Source organism: Anser cygnoides, chromosome 1 (assembly GCF_040182565.1).
Source record: "Anser cygnoides isolate HZ-2024a breed goose chromosome 1, Taihu_goose_T2T_genome, whole genome shotgun sequence".
Taxonomy (NCBI): Eukaryota; Metazoa; Chordata; class Aves; order Anseriformes; family Anatidae; genus Anser; species Anser cygnoides.
Window position 1 is genome coordinate 165,894,193 of NC_089873.1, and position 16,772 is coordinate 165,910,964.

The 16,772-nt window shown below is 39.2% G+C and overlaps 1 protein-coding gene across 4 annotated transcripts in view; it reads left to right on the forward strand.

The window, feature by feature from the left end:
- Nucleotides 1–4,171: 4,171 nt before the first annotated feature.
- RBM26 (RNA binding motif protein 26) overlaps nt 4,172–16,772 on the forward strand; it is a 68,493-nt gene continuing 55,892 nt past the window's right edge. For 3 of the 4 annotated variants that reach the window (XM_048047467.2, XM_066987181.1, XM_048047469.2), the window contains exon 1: nt 4,173–4,696. In XM_048047467.2, coding sequence (XP_047903424.1) covers nt 4,626–4,696 — 71 coding nt within the window. In that variant the 5' untranslated portion in view covers nt 4,173–4,625. Of the gene's footprint in view, nt 4,697–16,772 lie in introns of all 4 variants that reach the window. The other variant, XM_048047468.2, reaches the window with a different exon arrangement.

Here is a 16,772-nt window from a genome sequence, read left to right on the forward strand (position 1 = left end):
CCTAAAAGTTATTCTCATTTATAACCTTTTTTTTAAAAAACAAAAACAAAAAAAAAAAAAACAAACAAAAAAAATCTTTGAAGGACAAATCTGAGTTTAAAATAGATTAATGGATATTGAATAAAAATGGCACCTTTCAAAAAAAAAAAAAAAAGCTTAAAAATCCAAGCTTTATATGTGACAAAGAGTGTCTATGATCAAAATCCCTTTGGCTTTGGAGAGCAGTCAGTTAGAAATTGGAAAGAAAAAGAAAAAAAGATTGTAATTTCTGTCTTGTCTGGCAATCTTCAGCTCTAACATAAGTGGCTAAAACCATGAAAATGTACATAAACACAGCTCATTATTTTTAGAAGCCAAGAGTGACTAAATTGTGTTAGATAGGACTACTACAAACTAGGCATACATCAAACCTGTGAACTTCCAGAGCTATATGAAAACATCTACACTACTTTGAAGAACTCAACAATGTTTTGATAAGCCAAAAGGGCTATTAGGAATCAGTAATGGTAATTCTGATGCATGAATAAATAAGGAAATTAGATTCAACAATTATTATATTTTGACAATGTATTTATATTTTAAGATTATTGATGTTAAAACACACTATTTGTATTAATCCAGATGGTATATGTCTATTTCCATACTTTGAGATATCTGCAATTTAGTTGCAATTAAATGTTTGGTTCCTATTGATCATATACATGTATACATACATATTTGTATACCTACAGTATATCACTATCATTTAGCAACAAGTACTGATTTTTTTAAATTCAGATGTTAAAATTCTGTTTTGTTTTTTAAGACAGTGGCCTCTAGAGTATCATCTTTATGGCAAACACTGTCTGCATTTAGTAAATTTAAGTGAGGATCTGTATCACACATTTTAGAATCATTACTCAAGGCACTTTCAAACTGATTGAAAGCCCTGCTGTCTCCTGTATTCCCCTTCATCCTGGAAGCTGGTTTTTCCTCATTCACAACTCCATTTTCAGCCAGAGATCCATCTGAAGACACAACTGAGGATTTAGATACCTCTTATTTTGACTTAAGTTCTTTGGATACTTCAGCATAAGGAGGTTTGCTTTGCTCCCTGGCTTTTATAGCCTCTCTCACAGTACCTTCCACCTCTTCCAAAAGTTCTTGTCACTGGAGTGTAAGAACAACATTTTTAATTCTTCATTTGTTGCTTTCCAGTCTTTTCAAAGATTCATTCTACTCATTGGTATTTTCTTTATGGTTTTCATTGTATAGGTAGGGATGACATTTTGTTTTTTCCCTTGGATAGTTTATGAACTTTACATTGAACAGCTACAGGAGAGATAACAGCTTACTTGTCTTACAGAAATATCATATTGTATAAGTTAATTATTACTTCAACCCATCACACTGATTCTTTATTATTAAATAATCACATTAAATGAAACGTGATTTTCAGGATTTTTTTTCAGACAAATTGCTGATTTCATGTATGACTAAAGTTTTAGCAAAACAAAGACTATTCCTTATTTTGTATTTTTTTAAACTATCAAGAAATAGTTATAGTTAAGATACACCTTAAGATGTTGTGTCTTAAATAGAAACCACTTTATGTATAGAAACCACCTTATATTACAGGGGATATTTTTTTCTCAGATGTAATAAATACTTTTTTCACTTTGCACTCCTCTAATTTCTGCCATGAAGTTAAATAAAGATTGCCTCAAAAATGCTACAGAACATTGTGGTCACTTCAGAATATACTGGATCTAAATCTTTATAGGGCCTTTAAGATTTATTCTGCAAACTCTGGAACAGGGAATCTTAGCAGCTATAATTATTTATTATAGCTACCCTTGATATTGCCACAGAAGGGTGATAATACCATGCTTATATCAACACACTAATGTCCATAAATTACCACATGAAGACAAGTCTTATGCAGTGCATAAAATGTGCTTGTGAAATACTTTTGTGGATAACAAATTTCATTTACTTACAGTCCTGTGCTTCTGAACAGCAGTTTAGAAAATGAGGCATCAATCACAGAAAAGTTACTACCATGCTTATATCCAAACATTTTATGAGGAGAAGACTCTGAGGATGTGTTTTCTTGCTGGCTGTTGTATATTCGAGGATCAGAGATCATTAAAAAGATGAGAGTGAAGCAGACTGACAGTGTTTGCCTGAGTTATTTCCACTAGACGATGGTTTTTGCAAAGGATTAAGGGCCAGATCCAAAAACAAATTTAGATTCTTATCACAATGCCTAATTTCTATGTGCCTGTCCCTTCAAAGACAGATCAGAATCCCAAGCTTAGTGGCCCTTTTTATATGTTCGGGGGAATTTACTTACAAGTTGGTGATTGTGAGCCAAGGTCCTTTTACATGTGTAAAAAACAGCCTCCAGGGAATATCAGGCGCTGGTATCTTTCTGTCTACTGACCGGATGTGCTGCTCACTCTCCACTATGCAAGGAAATTAGAGTGTATCTTGTAATTGGAAAGTCATCACAGAAGTATCCACTGAGCTAGCAGTTTATTTGGTTGGCTTGCTAGACTTCCTAGTTTTGAAACAAATTTTGAAGATGACAGTCGAAGTACAAATAATTATACGCAGCTGCCATATTCTCCTCCAACTCTTATTTAGCTATCATGGATACCAGATACCAGACTTCTTAACACTTTCGCTGCAGAGGTGAAGTTCTTCTCAGCAGCATGAAAAATCGTGAATAAGGATCATAATAGTCTACAAACTGTACTCTGTTAGAGATGCAGAGAGGTAAAGTTGAGGTTTTTCAAGGGGAAATAAGTACCAACAGTCTGTGGTGGGTTGCCATCGACAGGGTGAAGATAGCAGCAAATCTTGAAGGAGTTCCCAAACCAGGAAAACAGACAGGCATTCTTCATCTGTCCAAACACATCTTGCCATCACCGGTGCTCTCCAGGACTACTTTTGCTATTATCCTGACTTCACGTGACAGAGATAGAACATTATGACACTGATGAATTGACAGATTGGTCACGACCAGGGTTGCTGTCTAATCTAGTCTGGTTACCCAAAGTCTCTCTAAACCTGAGACAAACAGGAAGGCAGCTCGAGAGTCATCCTTTCTGTCCTCAGACAGGTAGAGTGAATGATTTCCTCGGATATCTGCCTTTGTTTATCAACTATATGAAATACCCCTCTTAGGACCTTAGGGGAGATGCCAACCTTTCAGAAGTCTAATGAATCTAGGAAGGAAATGTCGTATCAGGCATTATCATTTACTACTCAGTCAATGTGTGGTACAGAAAAAAAGCATACGTAGCGTGTATTGCTATTTCAGATGTCTCACAGGATGACCCCATAGTGCTGTTGTGTCCCCTTGTGGGCCCAACCGATGAGCCTGAGGCTGGGGAGATGGAGCAGAGGTTTAACGTGCCTTGCTAGGCCTGAACCCTATGGATAACCTCCATCTTGAGGTCAATATGTGTGTTTGCTGGGATTGTGCTCCCAAGAGCAGTGCCACATGTCATGGCAGGGTTTACACTGTGATCGGGAGGTGGTGGTGTCACCGTCCCTGGGGGTGTTTAAGGAAAGGCTGGATGCGATACTTAGTGACATGGTATAGTGAGTGACATTGGTGGTAGGGGGGTGGTTGGACCAGATGATCTTGGAGGACTTTTCCAACTCTAATGATTCTATGACCACGCTGGTGTTTTTATCCAGGAGATGTACACCGGTGGGTGTAAAATACCTCTCTCCCTCCCTTGAGGTTTTGAACAGTAATAAAAACACGGAATGTGATGGTGAGGAAAATGCTGAGAACTTTTTTTTTTTTTAACAAATTTCTACTCTAACCAATATAAAAACATGGGATATGAAGATCTGGTCAGAAAAATGCTGAGAACTTTATTTTTTTAAAGACATTTTTACTTTTTTTTTTTTTTTTTAATTTTCCAGCTGTAAACACTTATGAAATTTTCTGCCACGGGGGAGCGAGAACCGAACTCCTCTCTTCCTTCTTCCCCAGGTCGCCCTGACAGCGCCATCGCTCCCGAGCCGCTTCCCCCCCCGGGCGGCGACACGAGGGGCCAGGCCCGGGGGCCGCGTTGACGGACGGGCCCTGCGCGGCGGCCTCGCCCCGCCTCCCGCCCGTCCCCGCGCGCCGCCCAGCCCTCGCGAGACCCGTTCTCCTCGCGACAGCGCCGCGCCGCCATCTTACCTGCTCGTTCCATCGTTCCGCCTCGCTCTGCGGCTGAGGGGCGCGGGGGGGTGGGGGGCGCGGCGCGTTTCGGGGCTCGTCGTGCCCGCCGGCCGCCTCCGAGGAGGAAGAGGAGGAGGAGGAGGAGGAGGAGGAAGGGGAAGAAAAAGGGGAAGGGATCCGCGGGGCCGCCGGGCCGCGGTTGCCGGCGAAGCAGCGGGGAGCAACCGCCGCCGCTCGGCTGGTTCCGCCCCCTTCGTGGCGCTGGGCCTCGGGCCCCTGCCGAACCGGGAGAGGCGGCCTCGGGACCGGGTTCGGCCTCGGGGGGCGAGGGGGGAGGCGCGGCGGCAGCCGGGGTCCCGGCCGGTGGGACGGCACGGGACCCGCCGCCCTCGTTGTTTGTCCGTGGTGGTGGTGGTGCTGCTGCTGCCGGGGAGACGGGGGGCCCGGGCCGCTCTGGATGGTGGTTAAAATGATCATAGAAAACTTCGAGGCGCTGAAATCCTGGCTCAGCAAAACCTTGGAGCCCATGTGAGTAGCCGCGACCCTTACCCTCTCTCTCGCCCCCATCCTACCCCCCCCCCCCCCCCCCCAAATAAAATCCTCCTTTGGAAAAAAAACGGGGATCCTCAGGGGAGGGGAGAGCACCCCAGGAGGTGACCTCCTGCTGCCCCCCTTCCCCGCCGCCCCTTTTCCCCCTCCGTGGGGGCCTGGGGCTGTGCCGTGCCCCCGCTTCTCCCGGCACCGTCCTCGGCTGGGAGGTAGGTAGGTAGGACCGTCTTTTTCCTAAGGATGCAGCTTCTCCCCCTAGCGACCACGTTCATCGGCAGCGCCCGTGCTCGCTCCCTTTGTAGCCTGGAGTAAGCGGGAGGTAACGCGTGTGCAGCCCGCGCAGCTCCCCCCGGAGAGGCCGGGGTAATGGCCACGGCCTGCCACCCTGTGCGGTGACCTTCTCTGAGAGGGCTCATGTCTTCTAGTATAGATATTTTGCGTTTCTGGGGTCTGCCCCCTAACACTTTTCACCCATCGTTCATAGTCGTTTTGAATATTTGACACTCTGGTGTTTCCCTCCCTGTTGCATCAGTTCTGAAGAGCTCTTGGGAGTAGGAGCCCCAGAGAATAATTTGCCTATTTGTGAGTACCTGCTGGGCCTCTGAACATAACATCCACGTGAGTAATTAGGGCTCTGCTACAAATAATCCGTGTAGTACACATCTTCCTTCTCTGGATGATGTTTTAATAGCATCAATACCTTAACTCAGTTTAAAAGGTTTCATCTTCTGGAAGTATAGTGTCTGTAGACATTTCAGATCAAAACATACTCTTGACTTACCATTACAAAACACAATTCTAACAGAGCTATATTAAGTTTCTAGAGCTTGATTTGAGTCAGTAGAACTAGAGCTTACAAGTTAATTCTGGTATTAACTTTTCTTCTGAGGTGCATGGCCCCTGTTGGCTTTACTCTGACAGTAATGGAGGGGGGATGGGGAAATTTGGTTTATGGCTTCCATAAACATGAGTTAAGTATATGTATGTACACATACAATTTGTATGGCTCATGTTGAAATAACTTGAATAAGGCTCAGGAACTAAAATTCTGGGGCACTTTTAGGAGAGCTTCACTTGGGCTTTTTGCAGGAAGGTGGTTCATTTTTCCATGAGACCTAATCCAAACAAAACTGAAATTGATGACTCTTGAGATTAATTCCAGTGGACTTTGAATTAGGCCTGCAATAAATTTCTTTGCATGCATTTACACAAAACACTTGACCCTTAAGACTGTGGTAAGATAGATTTTTTTTAATTTTTCTTGTGAAAGAAGGTGAACTAATCTTCCTTTAGCCTAGCTGTAAGGTGTTACTAAAACAAGAAAGCACACTCTGTTCTGTGGTAATAGATCCAGCTGATCTATTACCATGATTAATCTTCAAATGCAGAATGTTCCCGATTAGTATCTGAAGACTTTCTTGTAGGAATATTCTGTTAATGGTAATCAGCACTTTGATATCAATATTAAGAGCATGCTCTTTGAGAGGTTTGTAACAGGTAATATTTAACTTCGGAAAACCTCGTAGTTTCCAAAATCTGTGCTGATAGTTTGAAATGTTGAATCTTGCTCGCTTCTCAAGAAGGTGCTGGGGATTGATCTGTTAGTCACAAACAATTCATGAGCATTGTCAAATTCTGTGAAATCTGAAACTGGAATTCCACTGTTTACATTTGCAGTAGGGCTTCAGTTGACTTCAAAATCCCTTTCTTGAGTAAATGTGTCAGGTTATTTTAATTTTGCAGATCTATATCCAAATGCATTTGGTCTGCTTTTCTGCACTTGCATATTACACATCAGGAGCTGAAGTTTGTACTTGTTTATGCATTTCCTATTCATAATCTAAAAACTAGCAAAACTTTGTCAGATACTATTTAGTTAGAGGTCAGATTAGTTCCTCCATCTTCTCCCCAGGCTCTGTTCATTAGTGATGTATAGTTGTAATTTCTTATCCTGGTAACAAGCCCAGGTAGGTTGTTTGATGTTCCTCTGTCTAAATATTGATCTGCTGTCTGCTAGTAACAGCAGTTAAAGAGTGAAATCGGGTTTTTCAGGTTTTGAGATCAGTTTTTCAGGCACCAACGTTTTTCTCTTAAATTAAATGTAATGTGTGAGCAGTTCAAGCGTGGTTTTCATGCTGGAAAACATGTTGTGGGGTAGGGAATTGCTGACCTGGAGGATGTTGAGTTCTCTAAATTTTTAATTCTGGGAGGAAAAAAGCTGGCAGGAACTGATAAACTCAACTGTCACTCAGTTTTGTGCAGTGTCCTATATAACTGCATTATCCCATTAAACCCTGGATTTAGCGGAGAAGTATTGTCTTTTCCTACCAGTCAAACACTCTTGGAGATTCTTCTGATCTCAGGTATCTGAAATGTATACCTACAGCCATAGCTTCTGGCCATATGAAAATTTTAGCATGCAGTTACTTTGGAAGCGTTAGTTCTGTGCTAGTACAATGAGGCCCTAAGTGCTGGGCACCTGGTGGTGTTACCATAGTTTGAAAATATTTTTTTTCCTTTTAATGAAACAAAATGACAAATGTTTTCATCTTGTGGCTCTTTCAGAAACCTTTAGCTGCAAGATAGGCAGCTGGATTTCCTAACTACACTAAGAAATATATCACCGTATTAGATCTTTATGGAGCTGTTTCCTTGGTGGTTGCAAGGGGAGAAATGTTCTTAAGAAGAAAATAAATTTTATAGACACCTTTGTATAGGTTTGTATTTGCGTGGTAGATATCTAGGCTAGGTAATTATTATTTTCCAAGTTGCCCATTTCAAAGTATCTAGCAGTTTTTGATCAGGATATAAAACTTGTCCCAAAGGCTGTAACATGTATGTTTCTGAAATGTGTATTTCAGAACTAGAAAATGTCAATATCCATGATGGTTGTTTCCTTTCATCAGAAAGTTTTACTTTTTAAACTTTTACAACGAATTAGCAGGTATGTCAGCTTTTAAGTATAATGAAACCAGCGTTGTATATGTTTGTATAGGCTGGGCCTTTTTTAGTTGTTGGCTTACTCTCATATGAGGCCTTTGGTGAATACTGTTTATAAACAAGAAAGTTCAGAAGAGGGGGATGACAGAGGGTTTAGTTTTGGGAATTTTTTTGTTCGTGATTCTCTCTCTTTCTCTCCCCCTCTCCCTCCTCCTCCTATCTCTCTGTTAAACTTTCTGGACTTCTCTAATGCCTCCATCAAAGCCTCAGTGACCTTCCATACAAACACTCCTGACAGTTTGGTTGTGTTGCAGTAAGGCAGAAACTGCAAGTGCTGTTGTGCTCGACTTGAGGGGTGGTGGTTCTCCAGTAACTTTCTCCAGTTCTCCAAAGCGGAGGCTGCTGTTGTTGTTTGGGGAATAATACCTCTTTGAAAAGCTGACTTTGGTTCCCAGAGAATCATAAAATGTGCACGCAGCTATTATGGATAGATACACGTATGTGAATGTAGTATCAGTGTAAACAGAGTACCAGAAGTACTTCTGTGCGGTGGCTGCTCGGTGGTTGACTAGAGCTATCTAGTATGCTTCGCTAAGGCCAGCTCTGTAAAGAAGGTACTTGTGTCAACAGTTGCCTTTGTTTCTTGCAGGTTGTGGTGTGCTTAAGTTTCTGTTGTTACATAACTTCTTCTTGTCCATGGTATGGCTCCTGTAGAGTGTTTGAAAGTAATTGTAAACTTGGAATATAACCTCATGCCTGTCACCTCTAGTTTCTGTACTAGCAAAGTCTTCGCTGAACCGTATCTATTGTGATGGATTCCTTTTCTGCAAGTGCATTCCAGATCCTATGTAAACTGTGTATATATGCTTGCTTGGACGACAGGATCTGGCTTGGCAGAGTTCTAAGTAGGCAGGTCTTTTTCATTTTTTTCTTTAATTAGAGTCTGAAAAAAATTTCTGTCCAAATGCTGCACTCTGTTTTGCCTTATAAGACATGGTAACATTCTCCCCCTTGCCCTAATTCTTCACAATGAAAAATTTTCTTATTTTACACAAAGTAATTAAAAATACGTTTAATTAAAATCTTTTGCTGGCCCATTGTGTTTTACTTAAAAGTTGATTAAGGTTCACATATCTATTTTTGTCTTTGTTATATTTACATTTGAGGTCTGCTCAGTTACAAAGTCAGACTTGAAAGAAAGATGGAAAAAAATGTAAAACAATGTTTATGCAGTATTTAAGCATACCTCATTTGAATTGGAAGGGTTTTTTGCATCATTTAATTCTATAAATGATCATTGCATTGTAACTACTTTAACAGAGGGAATAAAATCCAAATTGTTAAAGAATAGTTTATTTGTTACTGGAATATTTTATGGGAAACAAGCTGGTATTCAGCTGTGGCTTCGCTATTCTGCTTGTTCGCCATGTTTTTCAACCCTTCTCTGTTACATCTTTGTATTTTTTGTGTGTTTGGATCTTGCTTAATTATTAATTGGCTACTGGTTAGTTCTCTTCACCCACTAACTTAAGAAAAGCGGTGAGTAAAGGAGGTTGAACAGTGGTATAGGGAATAAATACAGTGATAACCCAAGACACTGAAAGAAGTCAAAATGAAAAACCTCGGTGTTCCTTTCCTCGTACATGTTGCTTACCATCCATCTGGTAATACTCATCAGCCTATCAGGAGGTTTCACTTTAATTTCCCAAGAAACTTCCTAAGAAGTTCAAAAGCAGTGTATATCTTCATTTAACTTCCTCTAGTAACGCCTTAAAGTGTTTATTAACACTTTACATTAAATTATTTATAACTATTGTAAGTCACAAATACACAGTGCTGTTGTAGCACTTTTACTGCTGGTGGAGTTATTCTAATGCATCCATTTAAACTCTCATTGGCTTCCCTGGCTCATGGAGAGCTGCCGTATTTGGAGCTGAACCTTCCTAACCTCCGGTGCTGATGGGGTTATGCTTATTTGGAAAGGTACTGTGATAGAATGACAGTATTGGTATTACAGGAGGGAGTAGTTGAAATTAAAAGATAAAAGATGGGAAAACTATTCTTGTTATATCGAACCTTTCTTATTCTTACTCATCACCAGCAAAATAGAACCCCTTGGCTGCCTTGCAGGCCCTGGAGATACAGCAATGATTTTTGCTTTCCACATTGAACACGTGTTGGATGACCAGCAAGCTGGTGGCTGTTCCGCATCTTGGAAGCTGTTTTGAATCCTGAGGTGGCTTTTTAAGCTATTGGTTGCAGGTTGCACCTGTATGAACTTGTAAGATTAGGGTATCGTAACTTCAAAGTGTTGTAATGACATCGGTAACTTGTGTAAGAGCATCGGAGGCTGTAGCATTCCTTAAGTATATCTATACTTGTAAAGAGTTACCAAAAGTGAGCATTGCAAGAGTTGTCCTTCCCATCTACAGTACTGTCTTAAGATAAAATTCAGACCTTGCTGAATGAGTCTGTCATTCATTTTAATTTTTGAGCACTGCAGCTTTCCACAGATTGTGGAATATAGTATCTTAAGTGGTAGCAACACAACCAAATGGTACAGCTGCCTGTGTTAGACTTGCTGCTTTGTCCAGTGAGCAGCATACTAATTTTTCTACACACACTCAGCCCTGTAAATACAAAACATGTCTCTCAGCCCTCAAACATAGCCATGCCCGCTTTGGTTAATGTCAAGGACTGAACAATATCCTAGAGAAGTATAAATATTAATCTTCAGGCAACAAAACTAGACCATGGAGTTTAGGTTGTGAATTATGAGGATTAGCGTGAGACAAATAACATGCAGCTACATGTACTTTTCTTTACAGAAAGACCATTCACTGCCTGGAGGATTTCAGGCATGCTTTTGTGGTTGCAATTTGTTGTGGTAGTTTAAATTTGTTAAGAAACTAGTTTCAGGACTTGCACTATCTTTTTGTACATTCATTTTTGTACATTAACTTAAAGGTACATTCATTTAAAAAAGAATAACAAAAAAATCATATAGTTTCTTTTACCTCTTAAAAAAAAGTTGGGTGTGCACAAGCCATCTCCAAAGTTAACTTGGTTAACTTCAGATTGAGGTTCTTGGCATTAGATTGAAGGAAAGCAATGAAAAAGATTGGAAATGACTGACCAGCATTTGGGTTACAAGGAGACTTGATAGAAGTTTCTGTTCTGTCCTTGTTCCTCTCCCTCCACCAACCATTTTTTTTCCTTCCAAGTTGAGTAACAATTCATTTTGTGAAAACCGTCAGTTTGCAATTGGACAGTTTCAGTTTGGGATTTCTTTTTCCCTTCCCACCCCTACCCCCCAGACAGCAAAATGGTTAAGTGCCCTATAGTTCAACACTTCCTAGGTATGTTTCCCTTTAGGAGTTTGCATGGGAGGACCAAGTATTGTCACCAGAGGGTAGACACTGAAATACTAAACTTCCCTTCATAGGAAAGGTGTGAAAAGCTGCCAAAAATTCACTTTCTATGCAATGATTAATCTGTTGTCCATTAACTGTAAAATGTAAACCAGTTTGTTTTGCCATGCCTGTTAGATTTTTTTAACAAAATAAAGGATTTTTCCTCTTACTAAAATGATTTCTAAAGAGTTTACTGCAGCACTGTAGTACCAGGTCTGCACCAAATTTTATGTCTATTATGTCCAGAGAAAAAATCAGAAATTATTACACCTTTGAAGTTGCATCTCAGACTGGCTTCATGGTTTATTGAGAACTGACTTAAATGGTGAATTGCAACATGAAGAACTTTATAGCACTGCAAACGTGTTGTGTCCATCCATTGTGCCCCCCGAGAGGAAAATGTCTGATTTTTAGATACTTCAGACCTTTCCTCAAGCTAATTGCTTTCTATTTTAAAAGGCTTCAGCTTGGTATATACATAGGATACCAAGAATATGCATCTCTACTTTCTCTGTGCTTTGTCGGGTTGGAAGACATTTGTTATGTTAAAGGTTAAAGTAATTGGGAGTGATGTCCAATGCATCGTTATAAGTCCAGCCTTGTTCAGGGCACTGAACTATCACAATTACTGATTCACAAATAACGTAGCACACCCTCAGTCTAGCCAGCATTCCACGGCCACACTTACAGAGTTCGGTCGTGTTCAATGAGACCTACCGTGGCTAGATTAATGACTAGTGCAGCTTATTAAAAGCAACAGGTACATACACAGGTTCTTTGGATTGCCAGTGATAAATTCACTGTCGGCAAAGCACATGCAAATACCAAGAGTATGAGTAACACTGCCTGGCTACAAATGCGTTAAAAGATGCAAAGCGACTCTATAGAGATTTCTAAGCTTCCCGGGGGCACTTGGCATAACCAAGTGTTAGAATCTTACCCAAAGGTGTCCCAATGAGGGGGGGGGGGCTCAGCCTGATCCCAGAAATCAGAAGGTGTCTTCCCTTACACGATGGTATCTTCTCTAACACCCTCTCTCCCTTAACCTAATTTATATAGTTTTCTGTCTTTTAGGTGGAGCTTGAGTGACTCTAGTTATACATACCTTAGGCCTGAAATTTTTTCACTTTGCTTTTAAAGGTATAGACTAGAAAAATTTAAAACACAATCCCAGTGAGGCGTGGTTACACCTTGGAGGCGAGTAGCCTTTGGGATGGAGGTGTGTTTTGGTATTGCAATATTATAATGAGAAGTTCACCAAAAGGATAGCATTTTGTCAAAAACGTCACAGACCGTTGGCCCAGTAAGTACGCAGCTTATTGGTTCCGATGTACCTTCAAGTTCCCATTTTATCTCAGAGCCTGGCTGCGGTGTCCCCACTCGCTCCACCCTCCATACAGTTCCTCTTAGAGTCAGCACACCAAATTCTTCTAGTGTGGCCAACACCTAAGGATGGAGGCCTAGGGAATGTTTAGGTAGTGCAGCTACACCCCACTCCGGAAGCATCTTCACTGCTGTACCTTTCCTTTAAAATGTGAATATCAGTTTAATTTCTAAATCAACTCTGGCAATTATTCCACAACATTTTATGGGGAAATCAGATTGGAGTAGGACAGGTAACATTAATAAGATATTTAAATATGTGAAATATTCATATATGCTCTCATCAACCTCATAACTATCATTTTATTATTCTTGACTCTTCTTACCACTTTTCAGTTCCTTGCAATTTTTTCTTCTCTTTTTTTTTAAGAATTTATCACTTGTGTGGTGTTTTTTGTTGTTGGTTTTGTTTTCCCTTCAGTTGATGAAAGAACTGTAACAGGAGTCCTAGTGGCCTTATGGACAGTATTTGAGATCTCTCTCTCGATGGAGAGTTCAGGGCCCTGTTGGGGAGACATACCTGAAGTTGTCAATTGATACTTGGGTACTGAGCCCAACAGAGACTTTCAGATCTGTCTTCCTCTTATATTTAAAATACTCAAGCTCCTATATTTAAAATACTCGAACAGAATGTTGTATCTTTCAGTATTTGCTGATCCTTAAATACCTTCATAGACACTAACCTGATAAAATGTATCCTTAGCATACTATTGTCAAAGTTTGTGTTTGTTCACTCTTAAAACTTGGAAGATACTTACTGTGTTTCCATGCAATGTCTTAGAAAATGATTCTTATGCAATATTTATGTACAAAGGTATTTTGCTGGTTTAGCTTATCTGCCGTGTTGAATTGCTTTTAGCTATTTTGCCAAAGTCTTTTCAAGTCAGTATAAGCTTTGCTGTTGGTAAGAGGTTTTGTGTGTACAGCTACACCAGTGAAACTTCTTAGCAAACAACTTCCATATGTATTTCACACCCACTGAATTTTTAGATTAATTTGATTTGATGCTTGTAATTGAATGTGTTTATGAAAATTAAAGTGGGTTCTCAGAACATATTTAGTATTTTATATTTTAAAATATGTAAATCTGAATATTGGAAACTGACTGGTTGAACGGTGCTTAAAGAATTGCAAAGTATTAACATTTACTTTGAAATTAAAAATAATTTAGAAGAGGAAAAAGACTGTACAGAGAAGTGAGTCCTCTTCAACCAAGTTACTTGTACATCCTCAAACATTCATTACTTACATCTTTTTATGGCTTAAAAATGCTTTTACATCTTCAGTATTCCTCTTCTGCTTTTTTTTTATTTGAAATGGTGAATTGAAATAATCTCTGTAAAAGCAGATGAGATTGGAAGCAATGGATTTTCAAAGAGGGATCTTGAATTTTTCCTTGAGTTTTGTTGTAGTTACGAGCTCTTGCTCCTGCAGTTAAGCAGAGTATTTGATTGGCCATTACTTTCCTTTTTGAAGCTTTTCTCCAGTGGTTAGCAATTAGAGGTATCCAGATCATTCCCTGAAGAACATGTAGAGCTCTAGCAAGAGTATTTTTCCATCTCTGCCTGTATGTTAAATAGTGTTTATTAAAGCAGGATTTCCAGAGTAATTTCCCTTGTCTAGCACAGAGCAGTAGAGACAGCATTTTTGACTAATATAGTACAAACCCTGTAAAGAAAGCAATACTAGAAGTAAAAACATTTAGCATTTCTGGTTAAGATCATATATCTAGTAAGTGGGCGAAAGAAAATGTGCTGTGGTGTTTAATTTTAGCAGGCATTGGGATGTTCTTCTACAGTGAAAATCAGTTCAGATGATTATACCAACTGTTTTTTGCTTGCTTGATTAAAAAAAAATACAGAAATTTATGTGATTATCGAGGCATGTAGCACCGCCCTACGAAAACCTGAAGGAATGTAGATAGAGGATTTGAAGTTGAGAAATGTTATTTTATGCATATAAATGCATTATGATGTTTTTTTTTAGTAACCAAATTTTAGCATAAGAATTAATTTAAATCTAAACTCAACATATTTTTAATGCACATATTTAATTTCTGTTTAGGTCTGTGGTGTTGTGCATTATATTCAGGTTAAGCTAAGGATTCAAACCTGTATCTAACCATTGAAAATACATATTATTCAGTGAATGCTATAATTGGAATATAAATTTATTTTGAATTCTGAAATGGTGCTTAAGCTATTTGAAATGCATAGGTGGTAGCCTCATTTTTCTAATTTTTCTAGATAGTCAATTACGTTCCTCACACTATTGATCTTTTTAATCTGCAAGAAGACAATATGCTATATACAGTGTGAAGAATCCTTGTGCTATGCTGTATTTTGCTGTTGTCTCAGTGTGGGGGCCTTTCCTGTTTTCTTCAAAGTGACACAACTTAATAAAACATTGTCAACTATAAGAGTATAAAATACAAGTCAGGCTTACAAAATGTGATAAAGCTAGCTCAAAATGCATGAAACATCCATGTGTGCACAGCAGACGTACTGCAACTATATTGCCTATTATTCACACGCAAAGAGGCTCATAGTCTTTAAGTGTTGAACTAGAGAACGTAAGAACTTGGGTACCAGCAAGCCCCCTGTCATCAAACTCAGTAGATTCTGACTGAAGTAAGTGGAGGATGGAGAATTTATACACAATATGTCAGAATTCTCTTGGAGTGAAAAAATAGACGTGAAGCAACCCTCCCCCAAATAAAAATATGAAAGGTAACGTCCAGAACTCGAATAGCTGTAAAGAGCAGAAAATGTCAGACTGACCTCCTGGATTCACAGTTCGGTAAATTTAAACATCTTTTGTAAGGCAGTGAGGCCTCTTGTTGCTCTCTTCTGCCACTTATGTTGCTAGCAGTTTGATTTTTCCATCATCTTAAGAAAGCAACATTGTACAAGACTCCGAAAACCAGTGAAAGATCATACTATAAACTCATTAAATATATCTAAATGCTAGTACAGAAACAAGCATGGTCTTCACGACAATGTGGAGAAAACCAATCATTTTTATTTTTTTTTAAGCTTTGAACAGTCAGAAGAAGTGGCTTCTGTTTCAAGTCCATACATCAAGAAAGAAGTCAGCTTCTCAGCATAAAGATCATTTGCAGTTTTATATTAAAAGTGGAAAAAAATCACAAAATCTCATTCTGTTAGTTGACAAAAACGTTTTTGCCATCTCAACTGCACAATACATTATAGTCATTATCACTTAATGGGCATCAATTTGAAATAATTCATCTGTGTTAGTATTTCTTGAAAAAATAAAATTCGTCGAGTAGCCAAAATAAGTAGTTTTAACGTGAAAGCGTGTAAGTTCTTTCTGCTGTGTATAGGGGAATTTCTGCAGTTACATATTGTATAGTGATAATAGAGTTCAGTAAATTTGTTTTGCATCTTTGGTGTGTGGTAATATCACATACGGAATGATAAATGCAAAGACAGTGCCACAGGAGAATGTGATTCTGTCTTTTGGAAATGAAAAGCACATTTATGTACGTTTTTATTGAAGATGTTTTCTTGGAGTTGAGTGGATGGAATGAAATTCTGAGATCGTTGTTGGGTAGATAATAGCCTTGGAGGATAGGGGAGAAAAGCACTAATTGTTACTTTTAAACTGCTGTGTGCCATGTTTTAAACTTTTTGGAATCTAGATGGCTTTCCAGACAAGGTTTTATATTTTCTGCTCTGCTTATGGGAGGAAAAAAAAATTAAAGTAAATTTAATATTTAATATCTTAGAGTTGCTACTGTAGTAGCCGGAGAATTAAATAAAATAAACTGCAGTAGCTAACATTAGACATCGGTGGGTTTTTACTTTCTAGACTGTTTTTTTTTTTTCCACTAAATAGTTTTGGGTGCATTCGTGTGTCATCTAAATGAGTTGTAGCAGATTTTTAACTGATATCTGACTTTGTATCACTGTAAAAAAAAGATCTGGGGAAGTTGAAAATAATAATAATAAAAAAAGATTGTAGTGTTTTATCTGATTTTTGTGAAGTATAGAAAGGAGGAGAAGAAATTTATGGATTGTCATGTGAAAATTGTCCCTTCCTCCCAAAATTGTTTTCCTTTCGTGACTGTTGATATGCAGTATGAAAATGGCACAGTAATTTTCTGAGGCATGATTCAGCTTTAAACTGGGAGAAGAATGCATAGCTTCTGTGGTGACATTAAAGTCGGATTAAGGAACAGTTGAATATTAATTTTGCAAATTCAACCATTCGTAAGTGGAGAAGTGCTAGAATTTAGGCCTTGTGGGGGCTGTGTGGGATGACACCCCTCGCTGCGGCCTACATGCCTGATGGAT